General features: G+C 38.0%; 1 protein-coding gene across 9 annotated transcripts in view; it reads left to right on the top strand.

Annotated features, from left to right (window-relative positions):
* The window catches only part of ZNF385B (zinc finger protein 385B), a 396,676-nt gene that overhangs the window by 355,616 nt on the left and 16,091 nt on the right, over positions 1 to 24,969 (top strand). For all 9 annotated transcript variants that reach the window (XM_045868424.3, XM_045868423.3, XM_054506110.2 and 6 more), the window contains one exon: positions 10,938 to 11,100. In XM_045868424.3, the coding sequence (XP_045724380.1) occupies positions 10,938 to 11,100 (163 nt within the window). The remainder of the gene's footprint in view (positions 1 to 10,937; positions 11,101 to 24,969) is intronic.

Genomic DNA, 24,969 nt, shown 5'->3' with positions numbered 1-24,969 from the left:
AGAGAAAAGGGATAGTGTTTTAGGCATGTGCAAAAGGATGGTACCATGATTATATTCCAACCACACACTATTTCAGTTCCTCAGAGAATGACAGAGAACTGCTACCAAATGAAACTAGAGGTAGGTAAGAAGTAGGCCATGTAGGTCTTGCATATGATCATTTTAGATTTTAAACCACGAATAGTGATCTTAAGCAGAGGGATGACATGATCAGATTTCCATTTTGAAAATATCACTCTGACTGCCTGCCATGTGGAGAACAGATTGCAAGAGAGCAAGAGGGGCCTTTGAGTGAATCACTTGTCTGGTATAACAGGAGTTTAGTTTTGAACTTATGTTTAAAGTGCTTTCAGTTATCCAAGTGAATAGTCTAGGTCTGGAGCTCAGAAGAGAGATGTAGACTGGAGGGGTAGAAACCAGGAAATTATTGGCATAGAGGTGGTTAGGGAATAAGACTGATCTCTTGATTGGAAGGTTTGTGTGAGAAGACAAGAAGGCCTACAACTGAACTTTGGAATATCTCAACATTCAATGACTAAGCGGAGGAGGACGAGCCTGCGAATGCTTCTGAAAGGAAAGTGGGGGAATGCCCACCTAGGAAAGAGCCTGGAAAAGAATGCCTTCCAAAGAAGAGGCAAGAGGTCAGCAGGGTCAGGTGTACCCTATTGCTCAAGCAAGATGAGGAATGGAAGATGTTCTTGGTTTTGGCATGTAGGGCACCAGTGTCTTCGTGATATCTGTTTCAGGGAATTAAGATGGACCAGATTCAAGTAAAGAAAATGAAGATGTGCATACAATTTAACAAATTAGTCTGTGAAAGGGAGCAGAGTGATAGGGTGAAAAGTTAGGGGTGAATGTGTGTTGAAAGATGATTCATTTGGGGTTGGGGAGATTAGAGCTTGTTTAGACCTTGATCATAAGGATTTATTTGGGAGAGGAGGATTGAATATAAATGTGAAAAAGAAAAGGGATGACAGACTTGGGGAAGGCAAAAAGGAACATATCTCTGGATTGAGACACTTGCCATAATACGAGGAATAGCTCCTATTTCTATAAAAAGCTCTGGCTTTTGGTTTGTAGTGCCTCTGAAATTTGAAATCTGTGTATTTAAGAACCCCAATACTTCCTGTCTTGCTATGGTAAGAACTTTCTAGGTCTTACTCTCCTGTCTATTCTTTCCTTTTAGTAGGTCTTTGCTGCTATCAGATTTGATTTTGAACCCTTTTTATCTCTTGCCTGAATGATTGAAACAGACTCCTTTTAAACTTTGCCTCAACCCCAGTCTCCTCACCATACACACATAGCTTGTCCTCCGCTCAAGAACCAGAGTGATCATTTTATAAACAGAAGTCAAACAAGGTTACTTGTCTGTTCAAAACACTGCAGGGTTTCCCAACTCCTCAGATTAAAGTCAGAATCCTTACAATGGCCATTTGCTGTTCATTGGACCTGAAATGCTTTTCTACCATCTATCTACCTGGTTAAATCCCTCACTTCATTTAGGTCTCTTTGCAAACGTCCACTCAATAGAAAGACTTATCTCAATACCTAAAATGGTACCCCATCCCATCAGAGTCTACTCTTCTTACCTTTACTGATTGTTTTTATAGCATGTCCTAACATATTCATAAATGTATCACTTATCACTTAACTTAATCACCTAACTATATATATATATATATATATAAATTTATATTTTATTATCAATCTCCCATGCTAGAATGTAAGTTTTACTAGACCTGCATCCCACAACACTTAGAATAATGATGCCTGATACATAATATTTTTGTTTTCAATATGCATTTGTTTAATGAAAGAATGAATGGACTCTCAGCTTTAAATTCCTGCTTTTAGAAGATTTTCCCTACTCTGTCCCATTTATATTACATTCAATTCAAAAACTTTTTACTGAGTCTGTACTATACAATAGGTACTTCAGAAGACTCAAAGATGAGTAAGACAGTTCACATTAAAGATTATCGTACATTATGTGAACAACCTATATTGTGATTATTATTGGTGAATAGAACTTATAGACAACATCACACAGAATCAGAAACTAGAAGTCCACTTGGCTGATTATATTGAAATATTTTGATATTTATGGGTAAATCAAAGTCAAAGGCATTTTTATTTTAGTATTGCCTCCAGAAGACCAATATCACAAATGTGAGAAGGTTGACCAGATTAATCGGGAATGAAAATTTCTAGTTTAATCTGGTGCTTTAGAGTAATGACAACCTTAGTATGACTCAGGTTCACTAAGTGACTGGTAAATATGTACAGTTTCATTGTTTTTTCTTAGTTTTATCCGTATGTTTTGAAAGGATATGGTATTAATCTTTACATTTACATGTTCACTTAATTTTGAATTATAAAATGTCTGCTCAGTTTTAAAAATTGGTTTAGGGCCTTGGGGTATGAGTTTTACAATGAACCATTCTGTAAAAGAGATTTTTCAAAAGAGTAACGGTAAATAAATAATATATTAAACATATATATTACTAAAGCCATTCTTCAACCAATTTTCTGGTCATTGCACTTTCAAAGTTACTTTGCCACTTTTGTCTACTTTAGGGATATTATATATCAAATATAAGGAGACATAATGCAAATTCTAATTTTCGATTTATTTTGTATCATTTATGTAAATGTCCTTAATATGGAAATGGAAGTAAATGTAATACCTTCTAGACTGATTAAAAATTAATGTGTGGAAGCCTGGAAGCCTAATTTAAAAGACCATCAGAAGACTTGAATTAGTTCGCTGGAGAGTCACAGCTTTAATGCGTAGATTTGAATTATATTGCATTACTTATCATTGAGTACCAAAAATCGCTCTTATAAAGCACATAATGGCAATCCATTTCCCCACTGAAAGATAGCAGCACTCTCACACATGTTAGATACTTAGAATGTAACTGGGAAATCACTATAAACTCTGGGATACCTTTCTTTATATTTCAAGGTAGCTGAGAATTATTAACTAAAATTTCCCAGTTTAATATCAAATGTGAAAGTAATTAGGGAGAGGTAGACAATTTCTACTTGGAATACTTTGGGGAAAATCATAAAATAAATGACTTAAGAATATTAAGTAATTATTACCAAATCCTTAATGTTTTATAGTATATTATATAGAAAATAAAAGATGGTATCTATGTGTTTCATAAAAATTCTAAGATTTAAAAGTTCTAACACATTAGGTCCTCATATGCATAATTCTTTGAGAAAATTAGATATTTTTATAAATTATAAATGTTCTCATTATTTCATATTCAAGATTATGTTAGTGTACAGAACACTAATTTTCCCATTTTTGGCATAATAACTTAGAGAATCTAGATTATAAATGCATTCTGTGTGGAGTTCATGATTTGCTCCCCTTAGGATTTGGGAGAGAAGTTAAGGGCATATTTCGCCAGTTTATTTAATCTTCATCTTGCCTCAACTGAACTCCAGAGCAAGTAGTAGGAGTTTACACATACATTTATCATTAAATTGACTCAGATATGGACCCCCAACCCAGAAGGCAAAGTAAATATACCCTTCAAAATTGTAATGTAATATGAAATGGAGAAGTAAGCAGTCTTATTTTCTTACGGTAAGCATTTCAGATACTTTCTGTGGAATTCCTAACTAAATTCTGATGATGTTAAAGAAATTGTAGCATTAAATAAATCTCATTTTCTAGTCCATTATTTATGTTGAAAAAAAATTCTCATAAACCTCTTTCCCTTAGATTGGTGGGGGGGGAATCTTTTTCAAAATACAATGTCTATAATTTGCAATATTCATGAATAGAATTTGGAAATTAATATTCTGGGACAAACTTTACCTTGACACATATATATGGTTGAGGTGTTTCTTAACTGTGGCCTAATTTGAAAAAAAGGAGAGAACAGGAGGAGAGAGCAGAATTCAATGAAATGAAATGGTTTGGTTTCATTTGAAAGGATTTGGGGCTCAGATCACAGCTGACATAGTCAAGCTCATATAACTAACTGTCTCTTTAATGCCCTGCTGTACTCAATCCTAAACTAGAAACATAGGGTATAGTTGGATATTGAGGGGAAGAATCTTAGATTGCTGGGAATCATCTAAAACTAATAATCCACCTTTATCCAACTGAGATATAAAACTCGCTGGAGGGCGCCTGGGTGGCTCAGTTGGTTAAGCGACTGCCTTCGGCTCAGGTCATGATCCTGGAGTCCCAGGATGGAGTCCCGCATCGGGCTCCCTGCTCGGCAGGGAGTCTGCTTCTCCCTTGGACCCTCCCCCCTCTCATGTGCTCTCTTTCTCATTCTCTCTGTCTCAAATAAATAAATAAAATCTTTAAAAAAATAAATAAATAAATAAAACTCGCTGGGAAAATGATGCAAAATTTTGTTCACTTGCAAGAGACAATTGTATTTTATTTTTTTAAAAAAGCACTTTTTCTTTTTTTTTAAAAAAGCCACTTTTTGCTGTATTCCAGATGATTTTAAACTCAAACTATAGTGTTTTTCTAATTCATTATATAAATTCTGTCATAGTTGTTAGGTCCATTTATAGCTTCTCCATGTTTCAATGTGTAAAGTAATTCCACCAGTGAATCGTGCACCAGAAACACTAGCATCAAGATTTTAACTGGCTGCATTTGAAAAATTAACTGGATAACTTGAAGCCCACGAAAGATCGTGGCATCTTAAGAAATGAGTTAATTTGCCTACATGGAACGTTTTGATAATGTGAACAAATATATATGTGATGCTCATGTATTCAAATAGTGGCATTTTAAAGTAGCCGTGGCTGAAGAACTCCACTTCTGTCTAATGATACTCGATAGAATGTAAATCAGGCCCAAAGAGCGTTACAGTCTAGCATGCACATCATTTCTTCCTGGAGAGCCACTGCTTTTCTCTTCAGTAATCTAGAAATATTTGGAGTTGATGGGATTTTCTGCATACGTACAGTAAAGCCATTGAATATGAAAGGCCGTGGCCAGTTCGAACCCTGGCCTCGCAGGAATCCAGAGATCACCACCATTCGCTCACTCCTGAGCTCTGCAATGTGGCAAACTCCGGACAGGCTCTAGCAACCTGGTGTGTTTCACTTAGCTATAAACTAGAAATTAGCAAAAACGTTATGTCCTTCTACGCTATAAACCTCATATTGGTTATGATTTTTGTCTAGACATTGTTTTCAACAGATCTCAATAGGTCGAGGATTGAATGAAATGAATATCAAAACCGGTGGTATGTCATTACTGATATTGTAGGCCTAACAATGGCACATAGCAGCAGAAAGATTTACCAGCCATCTCTGGGTTAAGTAAGCCTTGTTCTTGGGTGCATCTTATGTTTCATACGCTGTAGCTTTGTCTCTGAGAGGGTGTGAGTTTGTCAGCGCAGCAAGTGTATGCGAACAGCCTTTTAATCGTTAATAATAGTCTATGTTAAAGGAAAAATTCAAATAGTTATTTAGCTAATACTCAGTAATCTTTAGTTTGTTCCTTAATATGCTTAACTGTAGCATTTTTAAGTGCCATGCTTTTATCTCAAACAATTATTAAAGCTTCAGTATAAATAATTTAGTTGTTGTTTTAATATAGGATTATACTTTGGAGCAGAGGATAAAGTCTGTGATGCAAAAGCCACATCTCACTTTATAACCATTTCCTCTATAAGAGGCCTACCAAAAGAACATTTGTTGTTTTAATTGTAGAACACTCTTATACATTTTCTGTTTTACAAGGGATAATAACTTTCAGGGTAGCATGATGCAGCAGCCTTTCCCTGTTGTTCCTTTTATGTATCTGTGCTCTAGTGATGCTGAGAAGCGGATGTGCCCAGGGAATACGGCAAAGTTCACAGGACCTCACTACCCTAGCACATGCTGTTCCCTTTGCCTGAAATATCCCCCCCTCCGCCCTTCTGCTGCTTTAGAACCCTGCCCCCCAGGGCAGGCCCCAGCTGTGATGCCTCTTTTTCCTGAAGCTTCCATCATCACCTCCAATCCAGAGAGATTTACCTCTCCTATAACTTCTAGGCTTCTTTGTTGCTCTTTACATCCCATTTTATAATTCCACTCTCTGCTTTGAGTTGTAGTTATTTGCATGCACGTCTTTCTTTCCAACCACTCTTGTGAGTAGGGGTCTTTGGTTTTAATCTTTCTCAATGTCTAGCACATGGCAGGTGCTAAATAATTCTTTGTGCAATAATAAGAACGTTTTCCCCTTGTTGGTGTAGCCTGTTCTTATGGTGGTTCATTTGATATCTTTTTTTATTTGACATTTTAGTGTATAGAGCTTCTCTGAAAATTAACTGACCTCTGCTATTTCCCATATAACGCTGCTTAACATCCTGAAATCTAAGGTCTCAGAAAATTAGGCACCAAGTTTGAATGATGCACTTTCTTTAACGAAGGGAAGAGTTCTAATTACTTTTTAAATGCAACAAGATGAGTTCCACTGGTAGATAAATGGTTGAGGACTTTCTCTAGTAACATTGCTCTTCCCCAGACACTTTGTAAGTTTGTGCTTGGGAGTGTCCTTTCTATACAAGGTGAACACAGTTTAACATCGTGTTTCAAGATCCTAGGCATGTCTCTGAAGTCCAAATTAGAAATAAGGTAAAAACCAGAAATGGGAGCACAGTGAATTTTAGAAATTTTTAGTGTTATGTTTTTATTTTTATTTTATTTTTTTCTCAATTTTCTTTTTTTTAATTTATTTTTTTATTTTTTTATTCTTATGTTAATCCCCATACATTACATCATTAGTTTTAGATGTAGTGTTCCATGATTCATTGTTTGTGCATAACACCCAGTGCTCCATGCAGAATGTGCCCTCCTCAATACCCATCACCAGGCTAACCCATCCTCCCACCCCCCTCCCCTCTAGAACCCTCAGTTTGTTTTTCAGAGTCCATCATCTCTCATGGTTCGTCTACCCCTCCGATATCCCCCCCTTCATTCTTCCCCTCCTGCTACCTTCTTCTTATTATTTTTTTTTTCTTAACATATATTGCATTATTTGTTTCAGAGGTACAGATCTGAGATTCAGCAGTCTTGCACAATTCACAGCGCTTACCAGAGCACATACCCTCCCCAGTGTCTATCACCCAGTCACCCCATCCCTCCCCCCACCCCCCACTCCAGCAACCCTCAGTTTGTTTCCTGAGATTAAGAATTCCTCATATCAGTGAGGTCATATGATACATGTCTTTCTCTGTTTGACTTATTTCACTCAGCATAATACCCTCCAGTTCCATCCACGTCATTGCAAATGGCAAGATCTCATTCCTTTTGATGGCTGCATAATATTCCATTGTATATATATATACACCACATCTTCTTTATCCATTCATCTGTTGATGGACATCTTGGCTCTTTCCACAGTTTGGCTATTGTGGACATTGCTGCTATAAACATTGGGGTGCACGTACCCTTTCAGATCCCTACTTTTCTATCTTTGGGGTAAATACCCAGTAGTGCAATTGCTGGATCATATGGTAGCTCTATTTTCAACTTTTTGAGGAAGCTCCATCCTGTTTTCCAGAGTGGCTGCACCAGCTTGCATTCCCACCAACAGTGTAGGAGGATCCCCCTTTCTCCGCATCCCCGCCAACATCTGTCATTTCCTGACTTGTTAATTTTAGCCATTCTGACTGGTGTGAGGTGGTATCTCATTGAGGTTTTGATTTGGATTTCCCTGATGCCGGGCGATATTGAGCACTTTTTCATGTGTCTGTTGGCCATTTGGATGTCTTCTTTGGAAAAATGTCTGTTCATATCTTCTGCCCAGACATGTTTTTATTTTTAAAGCAATACATCATCCCATTCTTTATCTTTTTTGTTTGGACCAGTGGGGTCCTGAGAGATGGAGAGGATTTATGAAAGCAAAAGCCTTTAGTAACAAACATGGAGATAAACAGAAGAGAAAATTCCAGGATGTCATCTCCTGTCAAAGCTCTTCCTCTACCAGTACATGGTCTGGTTGCTCCTGGGGTGACCTGTGAGACAAGAATCTCGATCCTGAGGAATTCTCTTGTGGAGGTCAATATGGTGGCTTAGGCAACTCTCGAATTCCAACAGTTCTTGGCAAGAAAGGTTTCTTGGACCATTGCCAGTCAGGGGCACAACAGCACTTTTGGTGGAGAAGCAGAAAGCAGACCATTAGAGCTAGACAAATACGTGTCTCCTGTTCAGTCGCTGAGGTGTAAAGTAAGTCAGCTTGGTCAACCAGGTCTCTCGGAAGTGACACAAGAGCCGTTGTCGATTGGGCTTGATTTGTGCTGCCTAGTTCATGGGTTTTCTAGCTCTTGTCCTTGTTTCTTTCGCTCCTCAACGAAGAAGAGTCCTAGATAAGGAAGTCAGGTTAATCGTGTTACTATTTAACAGTGTCTCAGTTTCACTTGAAGATTTGCCCAGGATTTAGAAGCCATTGACACTGCCTCAGATACAGGACTGAGGATAGCAAAGTGCTCCTACCAAGAATACCACATAGGAATTGGAAAGATGCCAAATGTGAGTGAGTGGTGCCTGCCACTATCTTTATTCCACAAGTCCTTCCCAAATAACATCGAGTAGAAGCTAAGCTCCCTTGTTGCACTTCTCTCCGTGCCCCAGAACTCAAAAGGAAAGTGGATCGTGGCTATGAAGAGTTCTTTCCATCTTGGCATCCAGTGAGGTGTCACTTAGCTGGATCTTTATCTCAAGTGCTAATTGATGCTGTTAACTTTCTGCAGTGATGCCAGGAAATTGTAATGAGGAAATGACACTCCGCTTATCTAGTGCTAGGAGGTTTTATTTAGAGAACCATATGTTTCTTTAGCCGGAGGGCACTAAAGTAAATCACACTATTTAGTATACTTGGAAAGATGAGTTGTTAGGTCTCCTGGTATCATGTAGAAATTGTTGTATACCCAAAAGATGGGACTCCCTTAGCTCTTCAGGAAGGAGCAGGCCTAATGTACAATGCTAGTATATTTCCCATGAATTCAGTCGATTTTTCCTACTCATAGAAACTTCTGTTAAGACATAATCTTCACTGAGTCATTAAAAGCAGTGTGGCTTCTTTGTGTGTATTTTTTCCTTTTATTAAAATTATAATGTTAACTTAGTGTGAGTATGTGTATGTAAATGTGTGGGCGTACAGTTAAATAGGGGTGTCCATGTAAGCATTTCAGATCGACAAAATGGCTTCTACAGCTACCTGTGTGACTTTCAATGTTATTTAACTTCTCTGTGCCTAGTTTTCCGTCTGTAAAATGCTGATTAATAATGGTACCTACCTCACAGAGTATTATGAGGACTAAATGAGCTAATACACGTAATACATTTAGAACTGTGCTTGGCACATTCAATAATATTAGTCACTATTATTATCACTTCACGTTATCAACTTCTAAGTTTTTATTTGTATATTTTCTTATTTGTATCCAACCATCTACCTTAACTGGATTTAAGCATTCTTGGCTCCTAATAAGTAAAGAACTTATGTTCCACTTTTCTCCTCCCTTGGGACCGTTATTTTTTCCAGCCGGACAGAGAATACTATGAGAAGTCCTTGAGCCAACCAACTAAGAGCAATTACAAGTCAGTGATGATCTACAATGATATTTATGAAAAGATATTCAGGAACTTAGGTAGTGTGTGCAGTCAATATAAGGCTATTGACCTCGGGTAGTCAGGGTTCTATGCTAAGGAAATCACATACATCCCCCTTTAGTTGAAATATAGAATTAAAACCTGGCTCGTTTTGTCCGTTGTCACTTCTACCCACCTACTTACACATGTGCTCACATACAGACACACACACACACACACACCACCTGTATTCTGCTTGCTGAGGAAAATGAATGAAAACATTAGTATAATCATCTTCAAGTGCATACAGGTGTATAAGGAAAACTGACATTAAAAAAAGTTATTATTTTAGAAATTTTGTAATGAGAACTCATTTTATGATAAGTTTATCATCCATTTCATCTTTATAACTAAGCTAATACGCCATATATGTCTCAATTTGTTTTTTTTTTTTTTGCCAAATGCATGTTTTTATTTTCAGGGTCTACTCAAAATGAAATTGAAGCAAATATACTTAGATTCTTTTGTTAATATGTGTATCCGTGCTAGATGCCCAAAATATAAAATCCTTATTCTTTAGGCAGAGAGAAAATTTCCAAATGCCAATAAATTAATTAAATGTTTTCTTGTTTTCTGTAATTTGTTTTTGTCTTTTAAAGATTTTTAGTAGGCACTTGTCTTGATCCCTTTTCTTCCTTTTGAGCTAGTATCCAAGTCACAGTTCCACCTGTGCTTTGCGTATAAGTGAATGTAACACTAACTGCTTTGACTTCAGAATCACTTCTGAGATTAGAAACAAGGATTGTCCTTCCTTTGTGGCTTAAATTATCCATTCTTGGAACTGGGATCTTCAAAATGCTGCATGAAGCACATGTAGACGACTCTAAAATGTAGCTCCATTTCCACTCACCAGCAGGTTGCTGTGTTACATCAGTTGCTCTCGGAGAGAGCAGAGCCTAGACAAAAGTAGATGCAGGGCAAGCAGGTTTTTAGCTGAAGGGAAACAAAATGGAATGTCTGTGGAAGGACACTCACAGCAGCTTGTTGCCAGCTCAATGTTTGAAAGTATCCCCAACGGGCAGTGGCGGGAGGGCACAAGGCATCACAGTTGTGCCCTGGCCCTGTTGTCCACTCATAATAATGTCTGGTTTTTAAAGATACAGGTCCTCTGTGCTGTAGAGAAGGTTTCAATCGCAAAACCCCCTTAGGAACTGGTCTACCACTTCATTAAATGCCAGAAACATAGTTGAGTGTTGAGTAGTAAATGTCCGTGGTGCCTATGATTGAATGTATATTTTCCTGCATGATCATCCATTGTGGTGTTTGTAAATAGCAAAAAAATGAGCCTGATTTGTTCTCCTTTGTAGAGCCAGGCCGAGGCCCACTACAAAGGAAGTAAACATGCCAAGAAGGTCAAAGCACTAGAGGCAACGAAAAATAAACCCAAAATGGTTTCTTCCAAGGACAGCGCAAAGGCTAATCCCAGCTGCTCCATCACTCCAATCACAGGCAACAGCTCTGACAAATCAGGTCAATGACACTTTTTGTTCTTTACATTCTTTGTGTTTCTCTGGGTCCCCTGCCCCAACCCCATTCTCCTCCCCTCAGCTGTTGCATGTTACTCTCCATGATTTGTTTTTATAATATTAATATGTTTCCTTCACAGGAAGGGTTATGTGTTTGCACGGAACCTAAGCATTTGATGTTACCATTCCATGTTGTTAAAATATATACATTTAAGTATATATATATGTGTGTGTGTGTAAATATATATATATATATATATATATATATGTATATATGCATGAAAGTGAAGTAGAGGCTACTTGGTCATAATGTGTTTAGAAAAAAATTGAGAAATGGACCTAAAATACTGAGTTTATTACCTTTTTATTCATTTTATGTTTGGTTTTTGCTACAGACTTTTTCAGTGAAGGAATGCTTAAAGTTGTTTATTAAAGACTTTTTTATATTCTTTTACCGCAGCAAAGGGGAGGGAAGGGTCAAAAAGGTGAAGTTTTCTGAGAGTGGCATTATTAAATGAATCTGGAAATGTGTTCAGTCATAAAAGATTTTGATTTTTGAAGGTCTGTGTAGAGTTCCCCTCAGAGTTACAAGTGAACTTGAGGATTTTAAGGGAACTTTTTAAAGAGCTATGAATTGACTAGCAGAAGAGCGTTACATAAGTGGAAATGGGCTACTACAGGAAATGCCTCTTAAGAAGAGTCTGTATTTCATAGTCCAATGAATCAGCAGTTTTTCTGAGTAGGTTCAAACTGAATGATTCAGAAAGAAGAGAAAAAAATCATTTTTCTAGCATGTACACCATGAAATTGGATGTTTAAAAGGTTTTCACACACTCACAACTGCCCCTCAGGCCCAATATGGAGAAGTCATCTTGTTTCAGTGACTAATTGAGGAACAAGGTCTATGAAAGGAGACTAAGAGCATATATCCCTTTCTCAATGTTTGACTCTCTCTTTAGGGACCTCTCTGTTGTTGGAAGCACCCACACGTGCACACGCGCACATGCACGCATGCACACATGCACTTCTGATTCTCTTCTGCTCTTCAAATTGTAGAATTTTAGGAGAAGACTTAAGAATGCTTTCTTGTGGCTGCTCAGGGCTTTGGAGAAGAGCAAATCAACTACTATAAGAAGTTTCAGAAAGTCTCGTAAGCCAAAAGACTATTTAGGAAAGGACAATTATTGATTAGGTCCCAGGAATGGTGGTTCCAACAGCTCTGCAGCCTAGGAGTGAGTTAACCCAAATTTGATAATAAAAACGTTTGTTCTTTGTGTGATAGAATCACCAAATCATGTTATCTGATGAACAGATGATAAATACTGGATTATTCCATCACAGTTCTCCCCTTCTAAAGAACAAAGTATTTTTATGTATATTATCTAATTAATCCTTCACACAGGTCTATCAGATATTAGGGTTTACAAAATAGCAAACCGAGGCAGGGTCCACAGTGCAGGACTTATTTACCGGAGGTTACCCAGTGTTTGGAAGAACAGGATCCATCATCTCCTGACTTCCTGCCTGGTTTCATTTTCTACAGGATATTGTTGCCTCTATGAAACAACACCCTGCCAAAGGTTTTATTACCTGAATTATGCTCCTTAAGCACAGCAGAACTTATACACAAGATGATAAAACAATGGAAGTTAGAGTCACTCCATTCTTTCAGCTTATTTTCTGTCTTGAGCTAATGACACAGTTGGTAGGTATTGTAAATGTTCCAGTATTGCTGTTGTGTGTGCTCAGTGCTCCCCTTAGTTATATTATTATTTGGGAGTTGGGTTTGTCCAGGGATAGTAGTAAAAGTATTGAGCAGGGAAAAAAAGTTAAAAATGGAAATTGAGAAGGATCAATGAAAGAAGAACCAATAAAAGTACAGAAGACAATTAAAGAAGGAAAGGTGTGGAAGAAGAGGAAAAGAAGTACAAAAAGAAGTCAAAGACTAGGGGATAGACCCAAGGAAAGAGGAATATAGAAATAGAAAATCAGGGGCTTGGGTCACAATCACCGCATTTCTTATACCTATATGGTAACCAATGAGCATATGTTAAAGTTTAAACAACTCAAGGCATTTATTCCTACCATCAAATACTAGTGAGGTCTCAGTGACAGAGACTGCCTAAGCACTTGTGTTTGCCTAGTAAGCAATAGGAACACACCAGGATCAAGTATAGCAGTGGTATAAACAAGGAAAGAGAATTGAGATCTAGAATGACCCTAGGGGATGAAAGTGGGGAGAGAGTAAAACAAATCCCAACCACAGAATCTCTTCTTCAGCAGCTATGTGGTGGTCTCTAATCCTGCATCCTCCGCTTGCTCTGCACTTCTCTATCCACCCCAGAATACTTGGTCTAATAGTATTGACTTTATTCACTGTGTCACTGCCGAGACTTGGACCAGAAGTAATGGCAACCACCTATATTTTGGGGTTACCTCATTTTCTGTGTTTCCTTACTCAAAATCTGTATATATGATTTGATAATTCATTGGCTGGGCCATTCAAATTATTTCTTCATTCCCCCATGTTTTCTATAAATATTAATACTAATAAAATACTTCATTTGTTCTATCATATCCACAAAGGCAATACCAAAGTTGTTAGAGATGGCACTATTTAAAAATAAAGTGGGTTGTATTTGTTAAATAGATATATATTCTTTTGTCAACTTCAAATGAATATCAGCCTCTAAGCAAGAATTCCCACATATATGTAGTACAATTTTCAAGTTGGAAAATTAGAAACTTTGCCCAGATGGGCAATCTGGTCTAAACAATGTGATATGTAACCTATTGCTAACTACCTATTTCTAAATCCTTAAAAAGCTCCCACAGCTTTGTCAGAGTTATAGATTTTTTGGAAACTGGTTTTTATTCCATTTTAAACCCTATTTTAGAGGGATCCTAAGTAGCTCAGTCAGTTAAGCATCTCACTCTTGATCTCAGGTCTTGATCTCAGGGTCATGAGTTCAAGCCTAGCGTGGAGCCCACTTAAAACAAACAAACACACACACACACAAAAAAATCCCTGTTTTAAACGAACAGAAGACACAAAAACCAGTCCTTCATAAATGGTCTAGGTGGACTGTAGAGAGGAAGAAGAAGGAGAAGAGAAGAGGAATAGTGACTGCGGCACTTAATTGACCAAATGTTTTATTTCAGACAACACTGTCTCTAAGGAATCAGCCAGAAATTAGAGTAACAGTCACAGTGAAAAATCATGGTTGACTGCCAATTCTTATGAGACTGAAGTTGCCTAGCAGTGGTCTTTCTCTTCTGAATGAAGAGTTCCTATCAAGTGGGCTTAAGCAGTATCTACATGATTCTTAGATATTTAAATCAAAATGAATATATTTGTTACTTGATGTCTCAGCCACCAGATTTCAAATATCCAGGCTCACAACATCATATCACTGGCTATTTCAATTTCCATCCTCATATTTTAGCATCAATAACTTAGCCATAGAGGGCAAATCTTGTTCAATGAGGGCAAATTTTGAGGGAAAGGAAATAGCCAGATGTTAAGGGACGGAGCTTTTGGGAGGGCAGCTTCCTGGGATTCACCAAATATCACTCAAGTTAAAGGGTCATTTCAGAGTATCTAAGAAGGAGCATGGGACCCACAGATGACCTCTGTCTATTCCTCAAGAGCACAGATTATTTATTCTAAGAAGTAGCCTAGAGATCTTACAAGAGTTAGAAAAGCTTTATCACTTGCCATTTTGGCACTTGGGACAACCATATATTTTTTTTAATTTTATGATCCATTTGGAGATATCATGTGGCTCACATTGTAGCTGGATCTGTGCAATCCAAATAAATTTGTTATAATGGAGCTATCAGATATAAACATTTCAGGGTATCGTGGCAAGCTTTCTTTTTTTCCTCTGAGGTCAGTAAACAAAATGAATTTAAACCATAATAGCTTGTATTTCATTTATTGTAAGAAGTTCTGACCACATGATTGAAGAAATTAAATATGTTTCATTAAAGGCAGTTAAAAATAGTTGTCCCATTCACCTTTTAGAAGTTCAGATAGAATTAAATGTAAAATCCAAAGAAATGGTTTCATGGTCTCCCAGGATCTATCCCAACTTTTAATGATGCATCAGTGGGAGTTCAAAACATGGTAGGAGGGAGGAGAAATGTGCTTTAGGAGAATTAGGGTCAAAACACAGCAAGCATTAAGCAGCTTCAGGAAGATGGCGAGAACATATTAACCAGGCACTCGACCCAAATTTCTCCCTGGAGTTCAAGTGTCATAATGCCATATGACAGTACACTTCCCTGTGATAATACGCCCTATACATCAAATTGAATGCTCTTTGTGACAGCATTTAACCCCTCATAACAGGTTCAGAAAAACCCAGAGCCTTCAAAGAGCCGTATTTCTTGAAAATAATAAAATATTTTTATAATCAACCTTGATAAAATATTGTGGTAGTCAACCTAATGGTACATATGTCTAGTCTTTAGTCCTAGATTTTTTTTTAATTAATTAGATATCAAATGGGGAAAATCCATTTCTAGCTCAAAGTATAGAAAGCTATTTAGAGCTAAACAGCCTTTAATTAGTTTCTGTCTAAGCAGATGAAAGCAGATGGAATGATTCAAAATGCTATAGTTGTATTTATAAATGCAATTAAAAGCAAAGATAATGAAACCAGCATGTTCTGCTTGAACTATAACAATAGGAACACCTTAAATTTGTTCAATTTATAAAATCCAGTCACATATATGTTTTTGTATGACCCTCTCAATATCCCTGTGACTATTAGGGCAGAAATTAGTATCCATATTTCATTCATTCATGCAACAAACTTTATATCCATTTATTTACTGAAGAAATATTTATTATTTATACTAAATGATGTAATATCCAGATACTAGGGTGCAACAGTGAACACAAAAACATTTTCTTGCCCTCAAGGAGCTTCCAACCTATTATGTGTTTTTTTAATGTGTTGGATATTAGGGCTACAAAGAAAAATAATATATGGTTACCACCTTCAAGCTGCTCCCCAAAATATGGTAATGATGAGGAACCTGGGTCTAAGAAAAGTGAAATAGTTCATGTGTGGTTGCACCATTCCTATCCCAATAAAGTCAGGACTTCTGTCTCAAGCTATGTCATTACTCCCATTACTTCTAAACTTCTCTTCCCTAGGAATAAATACAAGTATCTCAATGGGCAAAGTCAGAAACCACTAAACCACTTTTTTAAGAATTAGTGAGTAGAACCGTACATTACTTTAGTTCCCCCCCCCCAGTTTTTATTTAAATTCCAGCTGTTAACATAGAGTGCAGTATTAATTTCAGGTGTAGAACCTATCGATTCATCACCCATGCACAACACCCGATGCTCATCACAAGTGCCCTCCTTAATACCCAGCACCTGTTTAACCCCAACCCCCTGCCCACCTCCATATATTACTTTTAAATTACTTGCTGACTGTTGATATTTTTCAGGAGAAACTATGGCACTGTAAGAAACATTAAGACTTTGTTTTATTAATAATCCTTAGTTCCTATGCAATATGTTTGTAGCATTTAACTGCAATAGAACAAAGCTTTAGACATTATAGATCTTTTCCAGAGCAAGTTTGAATGAAAACACTCATTTCGGGTAAATGACAAATGTTCTCAAAGCTCCAGTTTGACGATTACAGATTTTACGTATCTAGAGCCAAATATACTCACTGAAATAGAGGTGGACACCGGGTAGGGCATCCCCAATATGGCAGAAGCCTTGAACTGCCCTCTAAAGGGTCCAGCTGGGTTGTCCTAAACTCTCTCCACAGAATCATTAGCATTTTGAATCATTCCATCTAAAATATTCCCACTGGGGATAGGGAGATGGTTTTGTTTAGCCCATCCCCATGATCGTACCATGGGAACTGTGAGATGACAGTGTCAGAAAAGACAAAAGAAGGAAGGAAAGGGGATAGAATACCACAAAACAGCTCATTTTCATCTTCAGCGTATTGTGCTTCTGCATTGTGGCAATTCCTCGGGTATGAACCCAGAGTAGTTATCAACTAGTAGATCAGTAGGATTTACCTGGAAAGGCTATAGTTCAGCTTTTTATGGTTACCCTATTGCTTTATGAAAGCGTATTTTCCATTTTGTCGAAGAGTCTTTCTGCCAAGGATACAAATGGCGAGACACTTGCCTCGTCATTTTTATGGGTTCCCCTGTGTGTTTCATAGTTTTTATGTGTTGTTACAAATGGGGCCAAGTTTTCCAAATGACAACTTCTCATTTCCGCTGACTGCCACAGGACTCCATCGATTAGCCAGCAAGGTCTTTGTAACTGCCTCTTCCCCGCTTTCTGTCTCTAGCAACAGGACCTTGTGCTGTTGAGTTGAAGAAAATGATGGTTTTCTGCTTTGGCAGCATCTGTCATTTATAGACAAGTGCCATCATAAACTTGGCATACATCTATCCAAATCCGGGAGGCCGAGATTTAGTATCCCTCATAAAATAATAGATTAACTATATTTACGACAAACATCTTAAGTCTGAAATTCTGGGGTACAATCATGTAGAACATAAATTGAGTCCCATCTGTCTAAAGAGAACAGACCATTATACCAAGGCTCATATTTTCACGAAATGTACATATATCATTAAGACTTTCAAAGTCAATTTAAAAAATGAAACTGCCTCCATCTTTGCCCATCCACCTTGAATTTGACAACAGCATCCTGCCAGGCAAGGCTGAAGATTCTTAGTTAAGTTTTTGTCAGACTCTGGAAACTAACTTTTGAAACTTGTGAGGATTTTATATTGCTTCGAAATAAGACTGAGTATTTAGTTTCTCCACTTCGAAAGCTATTTCCTTAGCATCACTCTAAGAAAGTGAACCAAAAGTTGAGACTCCCTTATGATTTGCTGAGGATCTATTAACTTGTAATTTACTAGGGATATGTTATAAGCCATTCCAAAAAGCAAAACCTTGGCTATCTCCTCATTAAGGCTTATATCACTATCGAAAACTTTCCTCATCTTCTGACATATTTTAACTGGTATTCTTCTCTTTTGATTACACTTATTTACAACCTTTTGGCATTGACAAGATATCGGAATATAAGAAGATTTTATATGTACATCGAATAATTTTGTAAATGCACAACCAAAAATGCCCCTGAGGTTTTAACAAAGGTTATTACATACATTTTATGACATTCCACTTATTTGCTTCAGGAAGAATTCTCTGACAGTGAAATATTTTTTGAGATGGGTGGATGATCAAATAGAATCACCCAGTAAATATTTGTAGATTCTGTGTTCAGGGCACTGGTACTAGGCACTTTGGGGGATTCTAGGCCCAATTCTAATGGTACCACACAAAATTTAGCTTTATGGTATAAAACTTAAAGTATTTTTCATAGAAACACTTATAAAATATTTTCCCCTTCCCTGATTTCTTGCTCCGAGAAGTACTGAGAATCAGTATTTCATGCTGCACATGGCAGGATTGTGGATACTGGGCATGGTATCACACATTAATAGTTTGGTGCCCTCATTTTTATAGGCCAGCTCTATTCAATAAAATACTCTGTGGTGATGAAAATGGTCTGTAATCTGTGTTGTCCAACATGAGTGCCATGAGCCACACATAGTTATTCAGCACTTTAAACGTGGCTTGTGCTATTGAGAAACTGAATATTTAATTTTATTTAATTTTAAGTACTCCACATGGCTACTGAATTGGACAGCGCATCTGTAGACTGTGGTACTCTTTGCTCTTTTAACTAGCCATGACTCTAGAGAAGGCATTACATTCTCTGAGCCTCTGTTTTCTCATCTATAAATTGGGAATAATGCCCTCCCTGCATCACAGTGGTGTTTTATGAATCAAATGAAAAGATTTTGCAGATGCTTGGCAAAATGTAAAGCATAATAAAAATGCCCATTATTGATGTTCTTACAGTTTGGGATTTTTTCCTTTTGTGGGGCAGTCCCTTCTTGCTGCTATCCGTGAAAGGTGATAGGTGCCCCTTGTGGTGGGCAGATACCATCATCTTCCATTATGCCACACCTATTATAGTTTATTCTAGAAAACCAGGTCCAATCTTATTAGAATGATATGCCAAAAATAATTTTAACAGCAGTACTACTAATAATTAATGCGTAACTGAATGATTATTGTGCGCCCGATGTTAATATGCTAAATATCTTATATATACTATCTTATTTAATGATATAGTCCTCTGATGGACACTAGAAAGTGAGATCTAGTGAGGGGAAATGGTGGCTTAGAGTCATTCAGAGAGAAGGTAACTTCAAGCCCAGATTCTCACCCAGGCAGCCGCTCAAATTCACTACCATGCTATGCCACCTTTGGATGAAGGTGCACGAACTTTAACCACATGTGCTTTCTGAAGGTTATTTGAGATTTTTTTCACTAAGTGACACTTCTAGACATCTGACACCTCAGAAAGGTGCATTATTTCTATTCCCACCCTCTTTTACAACTGGTTTTATTTTTGAGAAATCAAGTTTTGAGTGTCTCTGAATAAGGATATATTAACCAAGGTATGATTTTTGAGTGTCATTTACCTACCTTGTATGTATAATGTAGTAAAAAGAGCATGAGCTTGAAGTCAGACAGATTAGCTCCACTTCTCACTGACCAGATAACCTTAATCAAATCATGTTCACCGACCTGTTTTCCCATCTGTTAGAAGGGAGGGCCAAGACCTACCTCCCAGAGTTGTCAGGATTAATGAATCAATAATGGAAGCCTCGGTGCCTATCACATAACAGATACTCAATAAATGCTAGCCATAAAAGGCAACCATTGTTCAAAGAAATTTCCCATCTCCGTCCTTTTGACTCTATGACCATTCCATGCCTTGCTGCCATGCAACAGTGACCTGTACTTTTTTCCTCTTTATGTGCTTGTTTTATCATCTCATAGTAATTATTTACACTTGTGTTTTCCTTCCAGACATTAAGGCTTGATGAGCCTGACTCTCCCAGTGGGACATGTAAAGATGTGGAAGGACCTCCTTGGTCTTCCTCACATTTCTATACATGGAGGAAATGTCTTTCTACTCATTCTCCCACTGCTTAAAGTATCTCGTCTGTTATGGCCTCTGCAGCTCCCGGCACTTCATCCTGCACATGGCAGTCACATAGGTAGCATATATTAAATTAATACCATTCAGAAGACCTTCACAGGGTAGCTGCAACACCTTCTCTAGTGTATGGACATGGCGAGAGGACACTGGTTAGCTCTTTTTCCTTTGTCTTCAATAAGATGGATACCCCACCTCATAGGTCAGCAATCTGCCCTCTACACAGTTACAGTATTAAAAGAAAGGATATCCCAACACATCTCCATTTGTTGAGGCAGAAAACTGGGTGCTACCTTGGAGAAGCAGCCCCGCCTGGAGCCAGGGTTGGCCACTGAGGAGGAGAGGGAAGGCTGTGATGGGAATAAGAAACATGCTCCTGCCTGACAAGTCCCTGCTGGCATTTATGTCAGTAAATGAGAAACTTACCAGCTCATACATTTTATTTCTGGCTTCTTGTAAAAAATTTTCTTAGTGTGCAATTTTTTACATAATTTGTGTATGCTATTAATTAGTTAGCCTCTAGGAAATATGTGCTTTGTTTTCTTTCAAATATGAAATGACATAAATACTAGAATTTCTTGTCACAACAGAGATTATTTTATTCCTTGCTTACAAATATTTGAACTTCTGTCATAGTTTTATGATAATTTTTACTCATTTAACTAGCAAAATGGCCATATTTAAGTTAAAACAATTTGTCTTTCCTAGAATATCTTTGTTCCTAGTTCTCTGTTAATAAAGAAAATATTTTTACTCAATGGGAAATTAATTAGGATACCACATTTTGAGTTAAGGAAAACTTATTCATTTTATTCTTTTCAACAAAAATTTTATCCAGTCCTTTGATTAACCCATAAGATTAAATATCCAGTAAGACTTTTTTGAGTATTTTGAAAAACCACTAGTAGATGTCTGTTTATGTCACTTACAGCATTTTAAATTGAGAGAACCCTTTTAGAAAACAACATCATAGAATAAATAAAAAACCATAAAAATGTTCATCCCATTAGACTAGTTAATTCCTCTTCCTGTAGTTTATACTAATGAAATAATCCTAAATACAAAGCAAAAAAAATAAAAAGTTACATATGAAAATGCCTACTCTAGCAGTATTTGTATTAATGAAAAGTGGAAACAAGATGATCAGTACCAGGGAAGTTATTTCAATAAAGTACTTATACCCACTACGATATTATGCAGCCTTACAGTAAATGAAAGCAACATGAAGAATGCATGTAATACACTAGATCAAAAGTTACAAAATGGGTTGTTCATGCATGTATGTATTAAGCCCCCACTGAATACGCTGGGTATGTGATAGTGCATCAGGTGGACTCGGGCCACGCCCTCCTGAGAGCATACCCTCTGGAAGGGTAAATGCTGAACAAGTAATAAGCTACATGAAAAGAGACGGGTGCCGAACTTGTCTGGGAAGGAAAGGAAGTCCTAGGCAGAGGACTTAAGCTCCCTCTGCCTGATGGGAAGGAAGGTAGCCTTGCAAACAGGGGCCCTGGTTTGGGGGTGGTGGGTGCGAGTGAAAGGGAAGAAGGACCAGTACACCACAGGACTCAGATGTGAAAGACGGCCTGGTTTATATAATCGAAGCACTGAGAGGACACCTGGGGACAAGGAAGGGAATTTAGGGTGTTGGTAAAAAAGTGGTTGAAATGATGGCTAGGAACAGAAAGAAGTCAGCATGAAGTGACGGGTGTCAACACAGAGGTTCTTAACCACTTTGGGTGCCATGGATTCCTGTGGCCTATGCTCAGAATTATGTTTTTATTTGTTTTCATTGCTTTTTTTTAAAGTAATCTCTACAACCAGCGTGGGGCTTGAACTCACGACCCTGAGATCAAGAGTCCCATGCTCCACTGACTGAGTCAGGCAGGTGCCCCTCAGAAGGATGTTTTTAAATCCATAAAATGAAACTTAATAGTTTTACAAAGAAAACCAAGTATACTGAATACTGTTGTTGAATTTTTATGATGATATAGTGACATAACAATAAGGCGTTAAATAAGATCTAGCAACAGGTCTAATGTCAACGATAATTTTGAAGTAATGTGAGGCATAAACAGTTTCAAGCTTTTTATGACTACTGTAATATCTGATGAAAATATCTTATTTCTATTGGTGGACAGGGTTGCAGGTACTGTTAAGACTGCTGGAGTTTTTTGCCTTCTTTTATAATTGAAGAAATGCTAAATTTCAATCAGAGATAAATGAAAATAAAGGGTTTTTTGGGTTTTTTTGCCACCCAAGTTTATGGATCCTGTGAACTTGGGAGTCCAAAGACCAACCCCCAGTTTAAAAACTCCTGCTTAGTGTGGGAAGCTTATGGGGTTTTTTTTTCCCCTCTATTTCCGCATACTGTTATTTGCAATAATAACTTCCAATGACTAGATGAGTTTATATATCTCAGGGCGTGGGTAGGATGGGAAAGAAATTTGTAGCCATAAGGCCCCATGTCACAGTATTCCTAAGGGATCTAGATGATGAGAACCTCTAGACAGCCCTTTGGGTGCCCAGGCCTCTTGAATTAACATCACTTTTTAAAGGAGACTCTCTATGGTCAACAGACTTTCTCCTGCAACCCATAGGCCTTAAAGAAAAAGCCGCCTTTGACAATTTCATAATAAAGCAGCAGATTGAATTTGGGCACAAATGCTAGATTCAAAATGTGAAAGTATGATTGGCTTTTAGCCGCAGTATATTTTTAAAAGGATTAGTAGTTTTCTTACACTTGGGCAGTCCAGCCGCTGAATGTCTGTAGCCTCCTTAGGACAGGCAGTACCCAATCAGTCCATAAAGAGTGGCAGCCCACACCCATCTCCCTGGGGCAGCCTGACGCAATGAGCTTGTTTGAAGAAAGTAATGGTTTTTTTTTTTTGTTTTTTTTTTCTCTATTAAATAAAGATACATTTTTTAGATGAAGAAAGACTCAGTGCCCTCAATATCTCTCAGGCTGACCTTTCCCTTGTCAGTCTACCTGGAGTTTCAAAGCTAACCCCTAAATTCTGTATCTAGAGAGGGAAGAGATGGGAGGAGCAGAATTCAGATGTTTTTCCTTATACCTTGTGAATCCATGTTTCCTCTGTAAAGGGCCATTCATTTAGAAGGAAAAGAACCTACTCCTCATTCCACCTAGAAAATTAGTTTTTAGTCTTAGTCCTGGCTTTGAATCATTACTGGACCTACTCCCTGAGGGACTTGATTTGAGTGACAGGAGTTACTTATTCTATATTCCATAATAAAGCTGCCTTAGAAATAACTGTTTCACATCTCTCAGTGACAAATCGGAAAAGGGGCAATTTTTCAACCTGAAGAAGTTGAAATATGATTTCTCTATTGTACAAGTCAAATGGCTGGAAAACTACACAAAATAGGAGAAAGCTGTTCATTAGATTCCAGCTCTAGCAAACAAGCCCTCTTTTGTGCTCCCTTAGAAAAGTGACATGTTCACTAGAATCTGTGCCAACTCATTGATACAGAGGTGGGCTGCCAGCTTTTAACAGGGAGCTACTTGAAGATGCCACTGTTTTATCTGAGTGTGAGACTGGCAGCTTCTGCCCCCCAGCAAAGTGGCATGAAGACGATGGGGCAGTTGTCATGCAGAGCTAGGCAATGACTGTCATTTCATTGGACCACAGAATCACTGCAGGCTGTAGCCCAGTGGCCAGACCCCAACTGACATGGGCTTTCAAATGGAAAGAGCAGGATATCCTAACTCAGGACCACAGTCTGGCAGAAAACGGCAGTACAGGACCTGTTTTGAACTTACAAAATCGGTCACCTAATTTTCATGGGTCCTAAGGTACTTCAAATAAATAAGCTTTTTTGTTTTTTTAAAGTAAGGACCTAGAGGGGCACCTGGGTGGCTCAGTCGGTTAAGAGTCTGCCTTCGGCTCAGGTCATGATCCCAGGGTCCTGGGATCGAGCCCTGCATCGGGCTCCCTGCTCGGTGGGGAGTCTGCTTCTCCCTCTCCCTCTGCCTGCCGCTCCCCCGCTTGCGCACGCTCTCTCTCTCTCTGTCAAATAAATAAATAAAATTAAAAAAAAAAATAAAGCAAGGACATACAGATTCGTATTCAGTGAAGAGTCAATTTTATAGATAATTTTCCCTGCTTCCAGGATTAGTCTAAAAGCCAAGATATGAAAATCAGACATAAACATAGTTAATTAGGAATTAGCAAGCTTCCCAGTGATCAACTGTGCTTGAAGAGGCAGGGTTTCCGGGATTTAGCTGGAGGCATGGTAATGTAGCGTTAGATGTGAAGGGGCCCCACCAGCATCAGTTGACCCAATGTATGATATTTGAGTGCTCTGAGAATTTTAAAAACTAGCTTTAATTTCCGTGTCTGTCCTTGGCTACTTGTGTCTCTGGGCTTGTCATGTAAGTACTCTGTTTTGTTTTCCACATCTGCAAAATGACATATGCTATTTAGAGAACTCTTTCTGTTTCCAAAAGGTTGTTTAACAGTTCACCCTCAAGTGAGGCATCAAGGTCAGACATTTTCCAACAAGAAGTCCTGTGACTAATAAAACAAGTTGACTAACCTAGTAGGTGTTGTGAGATAAACTGGCCCCCACTATGCTGGGTAATGCTTGAGGACATCAGGAATTAGATCAAATCTAAAGGAGGAATCTAGTTGGAAGTAGCTAAATGGTGTCTAGAGGACTCCAAATGTACTGGGTCAGTCTCGGGCCACGTGGCATAAAGGTTATGTGCCTTGGGGATCTGGGTAGGCTGTGAGTGGTATCATCACTAAGATACAAAGCCTGTAAAA

Source organism: Mirounga angustirostris, unplaced genomic scaffold, assembly GCF_029215605.1.
Source record: "Mirounga angustirostris isolate CCGP_5_RB_7025 unplaced genomic scaffold, mMirAng1.0.hap1 SCAF_3, whole genome shotgun sequence".
NCBI lineage: Eukaryota > Metazoa > Chordata > Mammalia > Carnivora > Phocidae > Mirounga > Mirounga angustirostris.
This window is presented reverse-complemented; position numbering and strand designations above follow the sequence as displayed.